At 42.8% G+C, this 22,149-nt stretch overlaps 1 protein-coding gene and 4 non-coding genes across 5 annotated transcripts; all 5 read left to right on the forward strand.

Moving 5' to 3' along the window:
* The first annotated feature begins 4,380 nt into the window (after positions 1-4,380).
* On the forward strand, positions 4,381-7,859 carry LOC137315762 (probable G-protein coupled receptor 139). Its single transcript, XM_067980253.1, has 2 exons — positions 4,381-4,450; positions 6,955-7,859. The coding sequence occupies exons 1-2, from the start codon at positions 4,381-4,383 to the stop codon at positions 7,857-7,859; spliced, it is 975 nt and encodes a 324-aa protein (XP_067836354.1).
* Positions 7,860-17,867: 10,008 nt separating this feature from the next.
* On the forward strand, positions 17,868-17,951 carry trnal-uaa (transfer RNA leucine (anticodon UAA)). The gene has a single exon. It is a non-coding gene; the product is annotated as a tRNA-Leu (tRNA).
* A 671-nt stretch (positions 17,952-18,622) lies between these two features.
* On the forward strand, positions 18,623-18,704 carry trnas-aga (transfer RNA serine (anticodon AGA)). Its single transcript has one exon. It is a non-coding gene; the product is annotated as a tRNA-Ser (tRNA).
* Positions 18,705-20,854: 2,150 nt separating this feature from the next.
* Positions 20,855-20,937, forward strand: trnal-uaa (transfer RNA leucine (anticodon UAA)). Its single transcript has one exon. It is a non-coding gene; the product is annotated as a tRNA-Leu (tRNA).
* Positions 20,938-21,609: 672 nt separating this feature from the next.
* trnas-aga (transfer RNA serine (anticodon AGA)) lies at positions 21,610-21,691 on the forward strand. Its single transcript has one exon. It is a non-coding gene; the product is annotated as a tRNA-Ser (tRNA).
* The last annotated feature ends 458 nt before the right edge of the window (positions 21,692-22,149 follow it).

Below are 22,149 nucleotides of genomic sequence, written 5' to 3' on the forward strand. Positions count from 1 at the left end.
GACTAAGTGAGTGGGCAAAACTGGGGCAGAATTGATGTTTAATGTGGGCAAGTGTGAGACCATTCGCTTTGGGTCAGAGAAAAACAAAGGAGAATATTTTCTTAATGGGGAGAGATTAGGAACCGTGGATGAGCAGAGAGATTTAGGGGTTCAAGTACACAATTCACCAAAATTAATCAAAAGCCCATTGGGCTGTTGGCCTTTATCTCAAGAGGGCTGGAATACAAAGGGGTGGAAATTATGCTTCAATTGTTTGGAGCTCTGGTCAGACCCCATCAGGAGACTGTCTTCAGTTCTGGGCACCGAACCTCAGGAAGCATATATTGGCCTTGGAGGGGGAGCAGCGCAGATTCACCAGAATGATACGGGGGCTTAAATCGCTGCATTATAAGGACAGGTTGCATAAAATTGGCTTGTATTCCCTAAAGTTTGGAGGCTTGTGCGGAAAACTGATCGAGGCGTTTAAAATGATCGGGGGATTAGATCGGGGAGATACGGAAAAACTATTTCCTCTGGTGGGGGATTCCAGAGCAAGGGGGCTAATCTTAAAATTATAACTAAACTGTTCAAGGGAGATGTCAGAAAGCATTTCTTCACACAAAGAGCAGTAGAAATCTGGAACCGTCTCCCCGAAAAGGCTGTGGATGCTGGGGGTCAATTGAAGCTTTAAAGACTGAGATTGATAAGATTTTTGTTGGGTGAGGGGATCAAAGGAGACGGAACAAAGGCGAGGAAGTGGAGTTGAGGTCCAGATCAGCCACCATCTAATAGAATGGCGGAACAAGCTGGAGGGTCTGAATGGCCTCCTTCTGTTCCTATGCTCATGAGTGATTAAAGTTAGAGGTACGGCAAGCAACACAAGTGGGGTCTAATCGCGTCGACACCACCCCCGCAACAGCTTGTTACAACAACAATTTGCACCTGTCCTCGATCCCTTCTGAAACTACTGACCTTGTCTCTCTTCCCATTGGGTATTTTGACAGCTGATTTTCATTTGTCCCTTTCCGTAACTAATTTAATCCTAACTATATTATGATCACTATTTCCCAGATGTTCTCCCAATGAAACACACTCCACCTGCCCTACTTCATTCCATAGAATTGGATCCAGCCCTGCTTCCTTCCTCTTTGGGCTAGAAACATACAGATTAAGAAAGTTCTCCTGTTCACATTTTAAGTATTCTTCACCCTCCTTTCCCGTTACGTTGGTTTCCCCCAGTCTTCTCTGTTTCTGTGGAAATAGTTCCAATATCTAACCCGAATACAGTTTCCCTTCCTGGGCTTCATTAGAGTGAATCTGCACTGTGCTCTCTATGGCTTTAATGTCGTTTCTATAATGGGATGCACAAAGCTGCACACAATACTCTGGAAATGTAGGCCAACCCATGTTTTGTACAAATTTGTCATTGCTTCTTTATATTTGTACTGTTTGAGCTACTTATAAAATTCAAAATGCTGTTTGCATTTGTTTATCATTTATGGAGCTGCCGTCACAATTCCATGGAATTACACATTTAAGTACTTAATTCTCACTTTTATTCAACATCATTCGGCGTCTTTTCATTAACTGTATACACAAATTCATTGATTTGCTTCAAATATGTATCACTTAGCATTAAAATGCAGCTTCCTCGTGTCTGCTCAATCCAGACAAGCCTTCTACATCGTTCTTTAATGTTGTTATAGTCTTCCTCATATTTTGCCAAACCCTGCTTTTGTTTCCCAGCAAAATTAGAGATTGTCCTCCGTCAGTCTAAGTCCAAATCATCTCGACAAACCGTGGGACTTAGTGGGGTTTGGCACATGGACAGTCCTTTTTTAACCCGAGCACTGCAGCCTGCTCCACTGTTTTCGATCCAATGATGGATTCTAAGAGTCTCTCCACAAATAAGGTTAGAACCTCTGGTCGACACGTATCCAATGGATTTCTCTCTCCCTCCCGTACCAATAACAACAATCTAATTTCATACCAAGTCAACACAATGTCAGAACATACGGGGTCTTTCTCAATCAGCCCCAGGGAGCAGTGATATCGCAGATTGGATGGCAAAAAGTGAAACAGTCCCTAACCGAAGAGAATAACTATTAAAGCTTCATCCTTGTCATCAGCCAGGGTGCAGTAAAATCAGTTATAACCAAAGAGAAAAAAGACAAATAACGAATAAATCATCATCTTAGTCACTGTAGCTGGTCTCATCTTAGATAGCAGACTCCCTAAAGGTTGTCTCACAAAGGGACAAACTTATTTCAATGTGTTGTCTGTAGACAAACCAACTTATGTTGTTCTAACAAAAAGATTTCTCCGAGTAGTTGCCGAAATTAATGTATCTCATCAAATCCGCCTATTACATAAATCTCTTTCTGGTACAAGAATATTAGCCCAGTAATTACTTTTGCTCATACAGTGGACAACTAATGAACACATTCCAATAAAAATCAACAACAACTTGCATTCACAGACCGCCTTTAATGTAATAAACATTCCCAAGGGGATTCACAGGGGCTGGAAGTAAAACAGGCACAAACGGAATCAGGAGGTATGATGAAATCTTTCGGCAAGGAGGGTTTAAGGGGAGTGTAAAACGAGAGACGGAGGGGATAAGGTTGGTTTTAGTTGTGTGAAGGAATGGCCACCAATGGTGGGATGAAGACAGAGGAGGATGGTAAAGTATAACAATAACTACCTGGATTGATAAAGCGCCTTTTGCATGGACAGAAATTAAAGGTGCTTCACAGAGATATAATCAGACAAAAATGGTCCCTAGCCAAAGATGGGGATATTCGCAGAGGGACAAAAGCTTGGAGCAAGAGATGGATAGAACGAAAGAAAGAAAGTTGCATTTATACAGCGCAGTTCACAATCTCAGTATGTCCCAAAGTGCTTTGCAACCAAAGAAATACTGCTTTAATGTGAGAAACACAGCGGACATACTGCACACAGCAAGATCCCACAAACAGCAATGTGAAATTGAATAGATCATCTGGTTTTAGTGATGTTGGTTGAGGCATAAATATTGGCCCAGACCACCGTGGAGAACTTCCCTGCTTTTCTTCGAATAGTGCCATGGGATCTTGTACATCGACTTGAGGGGACAGACTGGCCCTCGGTTTAACGTCTCATCTGAAGGACAGCACCTGTGACAGTGCAGCATTACCTCAGTACAGCACTGAAATGAAGATATTGTGTTCAAGTCTCTGGAGTGGATCTATGAACCCACAACCTTCTCAACTTCTAACTCAGAGGCAAGAGTTCCACCCACTGAATCACAGCTGATACCTGAAAGTGAGTAATGGAGATGGGGGGAGTGAGGGAGCACATTCTGGGGCGTGGCTGTGGCTTAAGAATAAGCTGCCAATAGTAGGCCAAAGAGACTGTGGATACACAAGCAGCCAGGGGTGGAGGAGAAGAGAGAGGGGCTGTAAAGCTGGGGGCGGTTGCAGAGATAGGGAGGGGTGAGGCTCTTATGTATTTAAGTTTCTAAGAAAGAAATAAATAAATACTTCGGAGACTGGAAGCCAATGCAGCTCAGTGAGGTCTTGGATGATTGGTGAAGGAGTTAGTGAGGGAATGGTTACAGACAGCAGAGTTTTGGATGAGTAGAAATTTTTGGAGATGCCGGAGAGGAGAACAAAGGCCAGAGAGGGTAGATAGGCATGGTAAGGGTTTTAGTAGCAGATTGGCAGGGCGAGTGGAACGGGAGTTATTCCGGACCCGGAAGTAGGCGGTCTTTGTGATCAAGAGGATATGGGGTCAGAAGCTCAGCACGGGGTCGAATACGACGTCAAAGTTACGATAAGTGAGGAATCTCAATGGGGCACTTTCAGTCTCCGTCCCTTAATATCACCCACAGTCATTTCTAGGCTGCAATCCTCAACCTGCCCTTTAAATCTCCTCGGGTTAGAGACTCAGAATTCATATTATAACTGGGAAACTGCAGGAAAAGAGTGAAACGGGCCTGGTTGAGACACTGGATTTAATGTACACTGCGGATAAATCGGTATAAATCATAAATGAATCGCTAAGAGTTAATATGTCCAATACAATTATATGAAAACTGTAAATGAAGCCGCTCATTATTGTTGGATCAGTCCTGACTGAGCACAGATTTTAACTTTATTCCTGAGAGAGGTCTCATTAAGATAATGTCCTGGACTTTGAGATGTTTGTGTTAAATCCACCGCATTATTTATATCGGAGTCAAAGCTGCAGATATAATGTGTTTGTTTAAGTGACTGTAACTAATAGCAATGATCACGAGTATAACCGTGTCAGTGGAGTCTTGTCCCCTGTATAAATCAGGGTTCATTGGAATGTATCAGCTCAGAGTACCTGCCGGACTTCTGGTTTCCAGAACAACGGAAGTGACTGCTTCTCACAGAAATGGAATATCCAATAATTTATCAGATAGAAGATATTTACTATCCTGCCCTTGCAGTAATTGGAGTGCCGGGTAAGCTGTTATCTCAGCTGTTAATGGTGTAAATCGGTGTTAACTGTGCTGCTGTACTTAGCAAAATATGTTTGCTCCCTGAATGTCTCACACAGTCGCCTGTTCTGTTCTACCAGTTGACTGATGGAGTCTCTGCTCTTTCAGTTACAGGACTGAGCAGGAATGATCTTTGTGTATCCAACCATGACCTTGTCACTGGATAATTGTCTGCACTAAGTGTGCTGTTCAATAATGGCATCTCTTCAATTGTAAACTTTCGGTCTTGTAGCAATTCCATTATATCTACAATGAACTTTTTATGTCCAACCCTGGCATTGTCACTGAATTATTCTCTGTACTAAATGTATTGGAATCAGGTGTCTGGGCTAAGAGCTGGTATCAGACCATCAGGAGCTCGGAACAGTTTCATGTTGTGGAACGAACGTGTCCTGCAGATTTTTTTCAAAAATGTGTTTTGAGTGATTGATAACGAGACAGCTCACGGTCTCAGTGTTACAAGGAGGCAGCGCAATGTCCTCCCTCCCCAGTTTCATGGTTCAGCTTAACTGGGATTTCAATGTATTTATTGGTTCTCACTCTTATGAAATATTATTTCATTGTGTGTATCTGGCGCAGCTCCAAAGTTCTGGCTACTGAACTGAGTTTGCTGCTGACTCTTTCACATCTCCTTCTCTGTGTCACGGTGGATGAGTTTATTGTAAAATGCAATGTTTTGAGGGTATGATAAATCAGTTTGCACTGTATCCATTGGAATCCTGAGCCCTTCTATTTATCTGTCGATTCTTTGCAGCAGCGGTGATGTTGGCGTTTTGTGAATTGAACAACAGCTCCATCTAATGGTGTACTTTATAATTACAATTGTAAACAATTTTACAACACCAAGTAATAGTCCAGCAATTTTATTTTAAATTCACAAGCTTTGGGAGGCTTCCTCCTTCGTCAGGTGAACGATAATTACAGGAGAAGGAATTTCAATTATTGTGAGGTCTGTCTGGAAGAGACATTTGATTCTGTTTCTTCCATGATTTGCAGATGAAGTTAACAGTGTAGGTGTACAGGTGGAGACTTGGATCTTCTGTAGAAACATTAAACTATTCCACAGAGGATTCACAATTTAACAAACTGACACTGAGAATCGGATCCGTGGAACAGAATGCGCTGCAGGATGTTAGGATTGAATCGGATGTGAAAAGGGGCATTGAGAAAGAGTAGAGATTGCAGAATAATAGATAGAGAAGCGATAGAGACAGAGACGGAGACGTAAAACGAGAGGGAGGGGGAGAACGAACGTGAGAAGAGAGAGAGAAAGAGAGAGAGAGAATGGGGAGAGACAGAGATAAAGCGGCCATGCGGTGAATCATTCATCGGAATGAACTGTTGAAGCTTCCAGTACAATTATGAAGAGGAAATGTGACTTGAGGATGTCAATAAGAAGTTGTCAGATTGTGAGAGTTTTATTGCACTCTCGCTGGGTGTGTTTATCGTTATCAGGGCATCAGTCTGTTTTGGTGATTATTACTTTTCCTTATTCACTGACTGAATAAATAAACATAATTCAAATGTATTTAAAGAATAGAATTAGTGATTTCTTGATCCTAATGAATTATTAGGATACTGTATTCAAAAACTCAGAATCAGCAGAATTCACTGAAGAACGTGGTTGATTTAATTCATATATTTTAATTTAGTTTTAATTGAATGTGCAAAGTAAATTTAATGAACACATTTTATATCCAACCAGCTGTTCCCTGACACCAATAACCACTGAAGTGAACCGTTCAATGTATTAGTTGGATTGTGTTAGTGGGACCGATAGATTAGATTTCCTCTCACACTCTGCTGCAGTCTCTCCCTGTGAATCCCAGCCTCTCCAACCACCACATTGAATCCTCTGTCTCCTCATCCATTGCTTCAGTTTATCCGCGTTCTCACACAATCTGCTCCTAACTCCCCTCCTGCTCCGACATGTCCTTTTCCTTGTCTCCCTCCCAATCTCACTCATTGCCTCTGTCTCCAGCTGCCTCTTCCAATCCGATCCGAAGCCTCAAACTCACGGCCACCGCTTTCGGCCTTTCCCCGTTTTGTGCCAGCCTCTGTCGGTTCTCTTAACCCAGGGCAACAAACCAGCTGCACCTCCCTTGTCCCCTTACCTTCCCGGCCTTCGCTCTCTTTCCCGTCAATCTGGAGCCCAAATTCGGCTTTAACCCGGATTCCCGCTCGGTAAAACTCCTTCTCCCTTCCCCACCGGCACTGCGCTCTCACTCGGCCCTTCCAGTAGATCCGGTGCTCATTTATTCACTTTCTTTATCGCTCTCACAATTCGTTATTGATAATTGAGTTTATAAACATCTCTCAGCCTGAAAGCGCTGTCCAGGTTAATGAATCAGTTTCCACCGTTCGATGCAGCAACAAAGCTGGAAATTTAACCTCAGATCCTGTCAAATTGCTGCTTTGGCTCCAGGTCTGATCAGTAATTTCTCTGCTTCCTTTTCTCTCTCTTACAGTTAACTTGTTGGCGATTGTGATCCTGTCCCGAGGAAAGTGCGGGCTCTCCAAGTGTATCAGTCGCTACCTGCTGGGAATGGCAGCGGCCGATCTCCTGGTCGTTATCACTGATCTGATATTGACACGGGTTGGTCTAAGTTATTTCCCCAATTCATTCTTGTTCATTACTCCCGTGTGTCGTCCGATTATGTTCTTGGGTTCTGCAGCCACAGTGGTTTCTGTCTGGCTCACAGTCGCTTTCACCTTTGATCGATTTGTGGCCATTTGTTGTGAGAATCTTAAAAGAAAATATTGCACCGAGAAAACGGCGGCTGTAGTTATAGGAACAGTGAGTGTGTTGGGCTGTTTAGAGAGTGTTCCCTGGTACTTTATATATCAACCTTACCTTATAATTGATAATGTTCCCCGGTATTGTGTCTTTAAACTGAACTTCCGCACTTCCCCAGTGTGGGCCGCATATGAGTTCGTTCACCTCATTTTAACCCCTTGTGTCCCGTTCTTTCTGATTTTGCTGCTCAATGTTCTGACGGTCAGACGTATTTTAGCAGCCAGTCGAGTCCGCAGGGGACTCCGGGGCCGCAGCAATGAAGAGAATCAGAAGGATCCAGAGATGGAGAACCGAAATAAATCCATCATTTTACTCTTCAGTATATCGGGCAGTTTTATCCTATTATGGGTGACCCAGGTTGCAAATAACATTTATCGGCGAATTTCAGACACTCGGTATTATAATCCCTACACTGACCCTCGTTATATCACAGAAGCCACATCACGAATGCTGCAGATTCTCAGTTCCTGCACAAACACGTGTATTTATGTCCTGACCCAGGCTAAATTCAGAGAGGAGCTGAAGAACGCGGTGAAATACCCACTCAATCTAATTGTTAAATTCGTTAAATCGTAGAAAGGGCTGAAGGGTTTCAAGCACAATAACTATTTCTAGCCATTTCATACTCCACCCCCTGCACTACCCACCGGATGGAAAGTACATTTTATATTCGCTGAAATAATCTTGCATCTGATTCTGATGTTACATTATATTGATAATCTGCCCCATTGAGGCGTGATTCGCTCTGCAGACAACGCATGAATTGTTGCTCCAACAGGCGGCACGAAAGAGCTCAACTGGACTTCAACGAAATGGCCGCCCTGCAAAATGGGCAAACCTGTCAATGAAAGTAGCTACTGTGGGCCTGATCAGAATGGGTGCACTCCACATAAATGGAGAGATAGACAGAGAGAGATAGACAGACAGACCAACAAACAGATAGATAGATAGTTAGATAGATAGATAGATAGTTAGATAGACTGATAGATAGATAGACAGATAGATAGATAGATAGATAGATAGATAGATAGATAGATAGATAGATAGATAGATAGATAGATAGATAGATAAAGGCATGGAGAGGAAGAGACAGGGTTACACATAGAGATAAACTTACATATAGAGGCAGATAGAAAGGGGAAATGAGAGACAGTTAGAGCCATAAACAGAGAGAAAAGCAGATCATTGAGAAAGACCTAGTGAAGAAAGAGATAGAAAGGAAGACGTGGAGAAAAAGAAAGTGAAAGTGACCGAAGAGCAGAAAGCGGCAGAGAGAAAAGGACAGTTAACAAGTTGAAGAAAGACGGAAAGAAACAGAGTAAGAGATTTGGATGGAGAAACATCTCGAGACAATCAGAAAGAAAAATAAATAAACAGAAAAGAGGGAGAGAGGGAGAAAGAATAAAGGGCAGAAACAGAGAGGGGACAGGAAGATAAATAGAAAAGACAAGAGAGATGGAAAAACATGAAAGGAGAAAAATATAATGAGAAAGAAATACAGGGAGAAAAAGCACAAACAGGAAAGGAGCATGTATACATTAGAAATCAGAGACAGGAAATTAATAACACAGATTAAGAGAAAGAGAGGGAATTTACCAGCGATAGCTAGTTGAGAGAAACAGGTGGACAAATGGAGAAAGAAACTCAGAGGTGCAGAAGGAAAGTGGACAGGAAGTGAGAGGCACACAGGGAAAATTGCAAAGAGAGATTGAAACAGGGCGATAGAGACAAAAGAAGTGAAACAAAGAGAACTGGAGACACAGAAAGAATCAGTGCAGGAGAGAGACAGACTGCAAAAGAGACAAAGTGAGACAACAAAAGAAAGAGGCGGATATTTGCTGGTCTACAAATGGACAATGTAATTCATTAAAACGCAATTTGTACAGTGCCCTTTATATTAACACATCTCAAAACACTTTGCACAATGAATTAATTCTGAACTGCGGAGACAGCTATGTAAATAAATATGTTTATGAATATAATTACTATATATGTATCTGAACAGAAGAAATGGGTATTTTTATGTTGAAAAAAAATCCAATTTTACTGTTACTTTTTCTTCATTTGTATAAAAGATAATGTTGGACTTATTTGCAAGAATTAATGATACATTTACGTAGTCTGCGAACAACGAAATTAAAGTTGATTGTGAATTCATAAAAAAGAAGGAAATGGAGAAAGTGAAGAGAGAAATAAAGAAAAGGAGAGACAGAACAGAGAGAGTGAAAGGCAGAGCGAAAGAGAGAGAAAGAGTTGAAAAGGGGGTGAGAAGGCGAAAAAGACAGATAGACAGAGAGAGTGGGGAGAGAACGAGCGAGAGGGACAGCGAGGCAAATGGAAAGAAGAGATAAAGATGGAAGACATAAACATAGAGATATAAAGAGAGAAGCAAAGGGTGACAGAGAAAAAATGTAGAAATGGAACAGTGATACAGGGATAGAAATTAAAAGAGGGTGAAGTAACAAGAGAGAAAAATGCCAGAAAGAAGACTGAGAAAGATAAATATATTGACAGAGAGACAGAACCAGTGAAAGGCAGACAGATAAAAAAAACAGCAAGGTAGAGACAGGAATGTGATTAACACACAGAGAGCACGAAATAATCATAAAACAACTCATTGTAATCAGCTTGGAGTGGGTGAGTGCAGAAGCAGAACAGCAGCAGATGAAGCAGGCGAGCCAGTTAATGTCTGTTCTGGGGGAACAGGTTTTGGGTTTAATTTTGACAGTTGCAAATATGATACCTGGAGGCTGCACAATAAAGTCACTCAGTCTTGTGTAACTGACCCTGCCCTTTATTTACAGCAGGAGTTTTACCAGCTGCTCTGTACAGTGTGTAACTTTCCCAGTGACCTGCTGTATTCTGTATTAAATCAGCCTGTACTCTTACCCCTTCTGCTGTGTTAGTAAACTGGACAGGGTCCCACAGCACTGTAACAAAAAGCAAAATATTCTAAATCTGAAAGAACAAAGGTTATCGTTTCGGGCGTGGAGAATCTTCTTCATCAAAATTCATCCAATCAGAAAAATAGACGTGGGCTATCTACACGTATATAAATTTTTAAAAAACAATATTTAAGTATGCAAAAAGCACAAAGCAAGAGAGGAATCATGGGTAGAGGGGTGTATCAGATAATCTCAGTCAAATGACCCCATGCAGAATGAGAAAGATAGAAAGTCTTGCATGTCTATAGCGCCTTTCCCAGTGTCACGTTGTCCCAAAGCGCTTTGCAATCAATGAAATACTTTTAACTGTACTCACGGTTGTAATGCAGGCAGCCAATTTGAGCACAGCAAGCTCCCATAAACAGCAATGAAGAACATGATGAGATAATCTGTTTAGATGTTGGTTGAGTGATAAATATTGGCCAGGACATCGGGGAGAACTCCACTGCTCTTCTTCGAATAGTACCATGGGATCTTTTACATCCACCGATGAGGTCCTCAGTTTAACGACTCATCCGAAAGACGGCATCTCCAACATTGCAGCACTATCTCAGCACTGCAATGGAATGTCAGGCGAGATTTTATGCTCAAATCCCTGGAGTGCAAACTGTGCCCAGGCAAGGACCATTTTTTACCAATCAATATGTGAAAGTTAAGCGTCCAGCAATCAGGCATCAGCTCATGTAACCTGAACTCCAGGTTACAACAATTCTCTCAAAATGATTGCTGATTTTATTTTCATCCGCCATTTGCGGAGTGTCCATAAAATAAGGTAAACGGAATAAAATGAAAACAAAAAAGATTCTTCATGATAACATGAATCAATACCACCAGTGGTAATATAGGGAATGGCATCAAACAGGGAATGGGAGATGCATGTTACAAGGGTACTGTAGTAATCATGGGTGACTTTAATCTACATCTTGACTTGGCCAAACCAAATTGGTAATAATACTGTGGAGGATGAATTCCTGGAGTGAGTCTGAGATGGTTTTTTAGACCAGTACGTTAAGGAGACAACTCGGGAACAGGCTATCCCTAATTGGATATTGTGCAATGAGAAAGGGTTAATTAATGATCTTGTTTGCGTGGTCCTTTTGGAAAGAATGGCCATAACATGATAGAATTCTTCATTTAGATGGAAAGTGAAATAGTCCAATCGAAACTAGGGTCCTAAATCTAAACAAAGGAAACTACGAAGAATGAGGAGTGAGTTGGCTGTGATAGATTGGGGATTACCATGATTGTGGTTAGGCAATGGTTAACATTTAAGGAATGAATGCATGAACTGCATCAATTATACGTTCCTTTCTGGCGCAAAAACACAAAAGGAAAAGCGGCCCAACCATGGCTAACAAAAGAAATTAAGCATAATTTTAGATCCAAAGAGGAGTCATAGAAAGTTGCCAGAAAATGTTTCAAGTCTGAGGATTGGGACCAGTTCATAATTCAGCAAAAAAGATTAAAAGGGGAAAATAGAGCATGAGATTAAACTTGCAAGCAACATAAAAGCAAACTGTTAAAGCTTCTACAAGTATGTAAAAAGAAAAAGATTAGTGAAGACAAATGTAGGTGCCTTACAGTCAGAAACGGGAGAATTTATAATGGGGAACAAGGAAATGGCAGAGCAATTAAACAAATACTTTGGTTCTGTCTTCACGGAAGAGGACACAAACAACTTCCCAGATATGCTCGGGAACCAAGGGTCCAGTGAGAAGGAAGTGTTGAAGGAAATTGGTGTTTGTAAAAGAATAGTGCTGGAGAAATTAATGGGACTGAAAGCCGACAAATCCCCAGTGCCTGATAATCTGCATCCCAGAGTATTAAAATAGTTCGCTATGGAAATAGTGGATGCATTGGTTGTCATCTTCAAAAATTGTATAGTTTTTGGAGAAATGCCTGCAGATTGGAGGGTGGCAAATGTAACCACACTATTTAGAAAAGGAGGGAGAGAGAAAACAGGGAACTACAGACCGGTTAGCCTAACATCAGTAGTAGGGAAAATGCTCGAGTCTGTTGTAAAGGATGTGATAACAGGACACTTCGAAAATATCAATGGGATTCGACAAAGTCAACATGGATTTATGAAAGGAAAATCTGGTTTGACAAACCTACTGGAGGTTTTTGAGGGTGTAACTGGTAGGATAGATAAGAGGGAACCAGTGGATGTGGTGTATTATGATTTTCAGAAGGCCTTTGAGAAACTCCCACATAAGAAGTTCGTGTACAAACTTAAATCACATGGGATTGGGGTTAATATACTGGCATGGATTGAAAATTGGTTAACAGACAGGAAACAGAGAGCAGGAATAAATGGATCTTTTTCGGGGTTGCAGGTGGTAACTAGTGGGGTACCGCGGGGATCCGTTCTTTGGTCCCCTGATTTGGATGAGGCAACCAAATGTAATATTTCCAAGTTTGCTGATGATACCAAACTAGGTGGGATGGTGAGTTGTGAGGATGATGCAAAGAGGCTTCAAGGCGATTTAGACAAGTTGATGGAGTGGGCAAATACACGGCAGATGCAGTATAACGTGGATAAATGTGAAGTTATCCACTTCGGATGGAAAAACAGAAAGGCAGAGTATTATTTAAATTGTGATAGATTGGGAAACGTTGATGTACAAAAGGACCTGGGTGTCCTTGTACACCAATCACTGAAAGCAAGCATGCAGGTGCAGCAAGCAGTTAGGAAGGCAAATGGTATGTTGGCCTTTATTGCAAGTGGATTTGAGTACAGGAGAAAAGATGTCTCACTGCAGTTTTCAGGGCCTTGGTGAGACCACACCTGTTTGTGTGCAGTTTTGGCCTCCTTACCGAAGAAAGGATATACTTGGCATGGAGGGAGTGCAGCGAAGTTTCACCAGATTGATTCTTGGGATAGCAGCACTGTCGTATGAGGAGATATTCGGTCGACTAAGCCTGTATTCACCATAGTTGAGAAGAAAAAGAGGGGATCTCATTGAAACGTATAAAGCTCTGACAGGGCGAGACAGGCTGGATGCAAGGAGGATGTTTCCCCTGGCTGGGGAGTCCAGAACGAGGGGTCACAGGCTATGAAACGGAGCAGGACATTTAGGACTGAGATGAGGAGCAATTTCTTCATTCATAGGGTGGTGAACCAATGGAATTCTCTACCCAGAAGGCTGTGGAGGCCATGTCACTGAAAATATTTAAGAAGGACATTGATAGATTTCTAGACACAGAAGGCATGAAGGGGTATGGGGAGAGAGCGGGAATATGGTATTGAGATAAAGAATCAGCCATGATCATATTGAATGGCGGAGCAGGCTCGAAGGGCCGAATGGTGTACTCCTGCTCCTATTTTCTTTGTTTCTATGTTTCGATGTAAAAAGGAAGAGAGTAGCAAAAGTAAACGTTGGTCCCTTGCAGGCTGAGACAGGAGAAATTATAATAGGTAATCAGGAATTAGCAGATACGTTAAACAAATATTTTTTTTCTCTGTTTTCACAGTGGAAGGGACTAAAAGCATAACAAAAATAATGGGGAACCAGGGGGTAAATGAGAGGAAGGAACTTAATACAATTAATATCACTGGAGAAAAAGTACTGGACAAACCAATGGGACGAAAAGCCGACAAATCCCCTGAAACTGATGGCCAACATCCGTGAGTTCGAAAAGAGGTGGCTGCAGAGTTAGTGGATTCATCGGTTATGATCTTCCCAAATTCTCTAGATTCTGGAATGGTCCCAGTGGATTGGAATGCAGCAAATGTTATCCCGCTATTCAAGAAGGGAGGGGGAGAAAAACAAGGAACGACAGGCCAATTAGCCTGACCTCTTGCCGTCGGGAATATGCTGGAATCCATTATTAAGGAAGTGGTAACAGGGCACTTAGAACATCATAATATGATTCGGCAGAGTCAACATGGTTTAATGAAAGGGAAATCGTGTTTGACAAATTTATTAGAGTTTTTTGAGGATGCAACGAGCAGGATAGATAAAGGGGAACCAATGGATGTCGTACATTTGGATTTTCAAAAGACGTTCGATAAGATGCCACATCAAAGGTTGTTGCACAATGTAAGGGTTCATGGAGTTGGGATTATCCATTAGCACGGATAGAGGATTGGTTAACGGACAGAAGATAGAGTACGGATAAATGGGTCATTTTCAGGTTGGCAGGCTGTAACTGGTGGGGTGCCGCAAGGATCGGAGCTTGGGCCTCAGCTATTTACAATCTATATCAATGGCTTAGATGAACAGACCGAGTGTAATGTATCCAAGTTTGCTGATGATGCAAAGCTCGGTGGGAAAGTAAGCTGTGAGGAGGACACAAAGAGTCTGCAAAGGGATATAGACAGGCTAAGTGAATGGGTAAGAAGGTGCCAGGTGGAGTATGATGTGGGGAAATGTGAGGTTTTACAATTCGGTATGAAGAATAGAAAAGCAGAATATTTTTATATGGTGAGAAACTAGTAAAAGTTGGTGTTCAGGGAGAATTGGGTGTCCTCGCACAAGAAACACAAAAAGTGATTCTGCAGGTGCAGCAAGCAATGAGGAAGGCAAACGGCATGTTGGCGTTTATTGCAAGGGGGTTGGAGTACAACAGTAAGGAAGTCTTACTACAGTTGTATAGGGCATTGGTGAGACCTCACCTAGAGTACTGCGCAGAGTTTTGGTCTCCTTATCTAAGGAAGGATATACTTGCCTTTGAGGCGGTGCAACGAAGTTTCACTAGATTAATTCCTGGGGTGAGAGGATTGTCTTGTGAAGAGAGGTTGAATAGAATGGGACTATACTTTCTGGAGTTTAGAAGAATGTGAGGTGATTTCATTGGAACACATAAGATTCTGAGGGTGCTTGACAGGGTACATGCCGAGAGGCTGATTTCTCTGGCTGGAGAGTCGAGAACTAGGGGGCATAGTCTCAGCGTAAGGGGTCGGCCATTCAAGACTGAGATGAGGAGGAATTTCTTCACTCAGAGGGTTGTGAATCTTAGGAATTCTCAACCCCAGAGGGCTGTGGATGCTGAGTCATTCAATATATTCAAGACTGAGATCGATAATTTTTCGACTCTCGGGAATCAAGGGATATGGGGATCGGGCGGGAAGTGGAGTTGAGGTCCAGGATCAGCCATGATCTTATTGAATGGCGGTGCAGGTTCGAGGTGCCGAGTGGCCTACTCCTGCTCCTATTTTATGTTCTTATGCTCTTAAATTGCTTAATGCTTTATTTAAAACATTTAAATAAGTGATTTGATTCCCAAACAGAATTAAAACGATGGGATTCTTGTCATTCTCCAGTGATTTGAACCGGCCATTCCATATCCAGACCCAGTGCTACCATAAGGCTATCAATGTCTATTCATAGATTTCCAAGTGTCTTATATATAATTCGTGTTCGAGAGAATGTTCCAGTCACGTTTTCAACATTGGAATCTGTGTATTCAGAGAGAAAAATCCACGCGGAAGACCAGGATTCAATTCACCGACAGGGAGGTTACACTTTTGCTGTCTTTAACAGATTCACTTTCATTTCTCTTGTAATTTACCTGTAATATTGGATGCGGAAAATACACTGAAAGACAAACTCGGACCATCCCACTTTCCACAATTTAATTTCACTGATATTCCAGCGATTTTAAAAGCTGCTCTCTGCCTCACCCTTCACCTCGATATCAGAACCAACAGTTCATCTGTTTTTTGGTGGTGTTGTTTGAGGAAAGATTATCGTCCAGGTTTCCAGCCATGCGCACAGCAAGGTCCCAAAAACCGCAATGACAAAGTAACAGGTACATAATGCAGATGGGAAACGAGTGGAACTGAGCAGTATGAAAGTGTAACGGGATTAAATTAAAGAGCTGCCTGGAGTGGGGTTCACCCGGTTGTGAACCAATTGGATCTTAAGTCCTGAACCGCTCGGCCTGGTGCTTAATGACACTTTATTTATCTTTCCACGGGCCACTGGTGAAAGAAGATGAACGACCACTTTTCCATCTCTTTGTTGGATCATGTCCAGAGTCAAATTATGTGAGGAACGCGGGAGAGAGTGAGGGAGAGAAAGAGAGACAGAGACCCCTTCAGAAAAACGGAGAAAATGTGTGGCGCGCGCACATACCAACACACACACAAACAGACAGAAACACATCGGGTGACTCAAACACACAGAGAGAGACAGACTATCGGTCATTTGGCACATTCTTTGTTCTATTTCTGTCGTCGATTTCGTGAAATCTTGCAGATCAATTCCAATGAGCATAAAACTCGAAGTGTTCAAAGCCGTGCATTTTTAATTCACTGAAGAATGAGAAGTTTGCTGCATGTTAAACCGCTGATAATGGCATCCGCAGTCGGCAGGATCCGTACCTTCGCGGAAAGATCCCAATGGATTTCTGATCCATCGCCTGAACCACTCGGGGATACTCAGCACCATCTCAACACATCGACAAGCATGGAGGCGTGGGGTTAAAATATTAGACTAAAAATCCAACGGGTTTATACCCGCGTGGGTTCGAAACCCATTTCTGATAACAGTTATTTCCGTTCCATTTTGATGTTGCTCATTGAAACACTTGTTCCATCTGCCTCATGCACCTGTTACTCTGTCATTGCTGTTTGTGGGGCCTTGCTGGTCGCAAATTTCCAAACCTGGACGATAATGAACACCACCAAAAAGCAGATGAACTGACCATCCTTTTCATTGCTGTATGTGAGATCTTTCTGGTGAATCTCCTCTGCGCCCTTTCCGATGTCTTTGTCTCTCTGTCTCTCCCTGTCCCTCACCACAACACGAACGAGGAACTGGCACAGGACGGAAAGTGAAGCTTTTGAAGGCAGCAAAAGTTCCACTTTCGGTCGGGGAATTGAACCGCGGGTGTTCGAGTTACAGGCGAGGATACTCGCCACAATACTAACGAGGAGTTGGTGTAATCTGGTGATGGACACTCACCACAGATGGCGTTGGACACCCTTCAAATTTCAGTGAATCTATTTTGAACATTTATTTGATGACAATTTGCGAAACTTCCTTCTTCAACTAACACCACCAAAACGCAGATTAACTGGCCATTCATTTCATTGTTGTATGTGGGATATTTCTCGTAAACCTCCTCTGCGCCCTCATCAGTGCCTCTCTCACTCTCCGTCTCTCTTCCTGTGTCTCGCTCTCTGTTTCTCTTTCTTTCTGTTTCTCTCTCTCTCTCTGTTTCGGGCTGCTGAATCAGCCCGGGATTGCTCACAGCTCGATTCTGCGTCTTCATTTCTTGCACATTATTCGGGTTCTGCCATCGAGGTGAAGAGTGAGGCAGAGAGCAGGTTTTAAAATCGCTGGAATATCAGTGAAATTAAATTGTGGAAAGTGGGATGGTCCGAGTTCGACTTTCAGTGTATTTTCCACATCAAATATTGGAGATAAATGAAAGTGAAGCTTTTAAAGGCAAAAACACCGGGATTTCGACATTGGAGAATTGAACGCTGATCAACCGCGTGACAGATGGGGATATTCAGCACAACACGAAGGAGGAACTGGCGTGAGCAGTTGATGGACACTCCCCACTGTTTGCGTTGGACACGCTTCAAATTTCATTGAATCCATTCCAACCATTTATTTGATGACAAACAAAACCGTAGAAGAAGTGACTCTCAAGCACATTACACATAGAGCAACATTATGAAAGGACCAGGATGGCCGAGTGGTTAAGGCGTTGGATTTAAGATCCGATGGTTTTATACCCGCGTGGGGTCCGAACCCCACTCCTGGTAGGTGCGGTTTGCGTTACATTTTGATACTGATCATTGACTCTCTTTTGCCATTTGCATCACAGAATCAGAGAAAGGTGACAGCACGGAAGGAGGCCTTTTGGTCCATCGTGTCCGTGCCGGCTTTGTGCAAGACCAATCCAGCTAGTCCCACTCCCCCGCGCTATCCCTCTAGCACTGCAACCTTTTTCCTTTCAAGTACTTATCCCGTTCCGTTTTGAAAGCCATCATTGAATCTGCCTCCATCAGCCACTCGGGATGCTGAATTAGCCCGGGTCTCTTCACAACGCGACTCTGCCTTTCATTTCTTGCTCATTATTGTGGTTCTGACATCGAGGTGACGCGGAGAGTGAGATTTAAAATCGCTGAAATATCAGTGAAATTATATTGTGGAAAGTGGGATTGTCCGAGTTCGTTCATCAGTCTTTTTATCACACGTCCAATGTTCGAGATAAATGATATCTTTAAAGGGAGGAGAAGTTCATCGTCCAGGTGTATTTGAAGCCAGGTCTACCATGTAATAGGTCGGGATACCCACCACCAGACAAACGAGCAACGAGCGTGAACAACCGACCCCCTCACCGACGGTTGATACCCACACCAGTTCTGCGGCTCGGTGTCGCAGAGCGCTGGATTATTACGATTTTAAGTGAGCAGCATTGTGCTTTTAGCAAGTAGTCGTGGCCGAGTGGTTAAGGCGATGGACTAGAAATCCATTGGGGTTTCCCCGCGCAGGTTCGAATCCTGCCGACTACGGTTTAGAGTTACCATTTTATCCTTTTATCTCTGCGTTTCAACCGATCCGAGTGTGTGCAAAATGAAAATCCATTGTCAAGAAGTCGGAGCAGGACATTCGCGGACTCATCATACAATCTGGAATAGTCAACATGGTTTTATGAATGGGAAATCGTGTCTGACAATTTTATTAGAGTTATTTGAGGAAGTAGCGATCAGGGTGGATAAAGGGGAACCAATGGATGCAGTATATTTGGATTTCCAAAAGGCATTCGATAAGGTGCCACAGAAAAGGTGATATCCCTGCTGCTTGTTATTCTCCACGCTTAAACACACCCGTGCCTTCTGCCGCTTCCTGCCACTGCTTCTGACCTTTACCACGCAGAGAATAACAGGCACAAGATAAGAGCTCATAGATTGGGGGTTTGCTCACTAACAGAAAACAAAGAGTTGGGATTAAAGGGTCATTTTCAAAATGGCAATCGGTAACTGATGGGTGCCGCAGGGCTCAGTGTTGGGGCCTCAAGTATTTACAATATATATCAATGACTTGGATGAAGGGACAGATGCATTGTGGCCAAATTTGCTGATGATACGAAAATAGGTGGAAAAGCAAGTTGCGAGGGTGACACACAGTATCTACAAAGGGATATTGACAGTTTTAGCGAATGGGCAAAAATTTGGCAGATGGAATATAAGGTGGGAAAATATGAATTCATCCACTTTGGCTGGAATAATAAAAAAGCAAAATATTATTTCAATGGAGAAATACTACAAAATGCTGCAGTACAGAGGGATCTGGGTATCATCGTGCATGAAACACAAAAATTCAAAATACAGGTGCAGCAGGTGATCCAGAAGGCAAACGGAATATTGAGAGAAAGACAGAGAAACCATTGACCATTTTACGATTCAACCGGAGCCGTTTTCCTGGGAGTCGGTTTTGAAACAGGACACAGGGACAATGTGTTCCAATCTGTTTCCTTCTTTGACCCTGTGATTTTCAAATCTGCGGGGATTGGACAGATGGAGGGAGAGAGAGTGACACAGACTCTGACAGACCGAGAGAGTCTCTTTCTGAGTGTCTCTCTTGATCATTCTTTTCCTCGCACCCCACATCACTTCATTCTGGATCTCAACGAACATGTGAACAGTGAGTCTTCTTTCAACAGTGGCCCGTGGAAAGTGAAACAAACTGTCATCAAATTGATCATTTCATTAATATTTGAAGCTGAAAACAGGTACGGACGCGGATCGAACCCGCGCGGTTTTGATTCGCAAACCGACGATTTGCCACTTAGCCACCGCACCCCTCGAGCGATAACGGGATAATAATGCTCTTCATCGGGTGAAGTCAGATCAACAGCTTTTCGCAACTGATTGCGACAATCGACTGATTGAGGAGCATTGGATTTCGACTTTTCCGCCTGAAGTCATAATTTCATGACAGTTCATTTAACGGGCCATTGTGGAAAGATTCACAGAGAGAGAGATAGAAAGAGACAGAGAGAGAAAACGAGGGAGAGAGATGGAGACATGGGGAGAGAGAGATAGAGAGACCTTAATAGAGAGTTTTAAAATCGTTGGAGTATCAGTGAGATTAAATTTTGGAAAGTGGGATGGTCCGAGTAAGTCTTTCAATGTTTTTTCCACATCAAATATTTGAAATAAATTCCTTTCTGTATGTCTCTCTCTCTATTTAGAGCGGCTGAATTAGCCCGGGTCTGCAAACAGCTCGATTCTGCGTATTCATAACTTGCACATTATTAGTGTTCTGAAATCGAGGTGAAGAGTGAGGCAGAGAGCAGGTTTTAAAATCGCTGGAATATCAGTGAAATTAAATTGTGGAAAGTCGGATGGTCCGAGTTCGACATTCAGTGTATTTTCCACATCAAATCGTGGAGATAAATGAAAGTGAAGCTTTTAAAGGCAGAAACACCGGGACTTCGACATTGGAGAATTGAACGCTGATCAACCGCGTGACAAATGGGGATATTCAGCACAACACGAACGAGGAACTGGCGTGAGCAGTTGATGGACACTCCCCACAGATGGCGTTTGACACGCTTCAAATTTCATTGAATCCATTCCAACCATTTGTTTGATGACAAAGGAAAGCGTAGAAGAAGTGACACTTAAGTACATTACACATAAAGCAAGATTGTGAAAGGACCAGGATGGCCGAGTGGATAAGGCGTTAGATTTAAAATCCAATGGGTTTCTACCCGCGTGGATTCAAGCCCCACTCGTGGTAGATATTGTTTCCGTTATATTTTGATACTGATCATTGACTCTCTTTTGCCATTTGCATCACAGAATCATAGAAAGGTAACAGCACGGAAGGAGGCCTTTTGGCCCATCGTGTCCGTGCCGGCTCCATGCAAGACCAATCCAGCTGGTCCCACTACCCCGCCCTATCCCCCGAGCACTGCAATTTTTTTTCCTTTCAAGTGCTTATCCCGTTCCGTTTTGAAAGCCATTATTGAATCTGCCTCCATCAGCCACTTCGGGATGCTGAATTAGCCCGGGTCTGTTCACAACGCGACTCTGCCTTTCATTTCTTGCTCATTATTGTGGTTCTGACATCGAGGTGACGCGGAGAGTGAGATTTAAAATCGCTGAAATATCAGTGAAATTAGATTGTGGAAAGTGGGATTGTCCGAGTTCGTTCATCAGTGTTTTTTCACACGTCCAATTTTGGAGATAAATGAAAACTTTAAATGTCGTAGAAGTTCATCGTCCAGGTGTATTTTAAGCCAGGTCGACCATATAATAGGTAGGGATACCCACCACTATACAAACGAGTAACTTGCGTGAACAACCGACCCCCTCACCGACGGCTGACACCGACACCAGTTCTGCTGTTCTGTGTCGCAGAGCGCTGGATTATTACGATTTTAAGTGAGCAGCATTGTGCTTTTAGCAAGTAGTCGTGGCCGAGTGGTTAAGGCGATGGACTAGAAATCCATTGGGGTCTCCCCGCGCAAGTTCGAATCCTGCCGACTACGGTCCAGAGTTTTCTTTTCCGACCTTTCATCTCTGCGTTTCAACCGATCCGAGTGTGTGTCAAATGAAAATGCTCGAATCCATTATTAAGAAGTCGGAGCAGGACATTCGCGGACTCATGATCCAATCTAGAACAGTCAACATGGTTTTATGAATGGGAAATCGTGTCTGAAAATTTTATTGGAGTTCTTTGAGGAAGTAACGATCAGGGTGGATAAAGGGGAACCAATGGATGCAGTATATTTGGAGTTCCAAAAGGCATTCGAAAACGTGCCATATAAAAGGTGGTATCCGTGCTGCTTGTTATACTCCACGCTTACACACACCCGTGCCTTCTGCCGCTTCCTGCCACTGCTTCTGACCTTTACCACGCAGAGAATAACAGGCACAAGATAAGAGCTCATAGATTGGGGGTTTGCTCACTAACAGAAAACAAAGAGTTGGGATTAAAGGGTCATTT

The sequence above is a fragment of the Heptranchias perlo genome, unplaced genomic scaffold (genome assembly GCF_035084215.1).
Source record: "Heptranchias perlo isolate sHepPer1 unplaced genomic scaffold, sHepPer1.hap1 HAP1_SCAFFOLD_56, whole genome shotgun sequence".
Lineage (NCBI taxonomy): Eukaryota > Metazoa > Chordata > Chondrichthyes > Hexanchiformes > Hexanchidae > Heptranchias > Heptranchias perlo.

Bases quoted from the DNA above. Each gene is read 5' to 3' on its own strand.
- LOC137315762 (XM_067980253.1), top strand. From the start codon at position 4,381: ATGGAATATCCAATAATTTATCAGATAGAAGATATTTACTATCCTGCC. The intron at 4,451-6,954 runs GTAAGCTGTTAT...TCTCTCTTACAG, and splicing joins TGCAGTAATTGGAGTGCCGG to TTAACTTGTTGGCGATTGTG.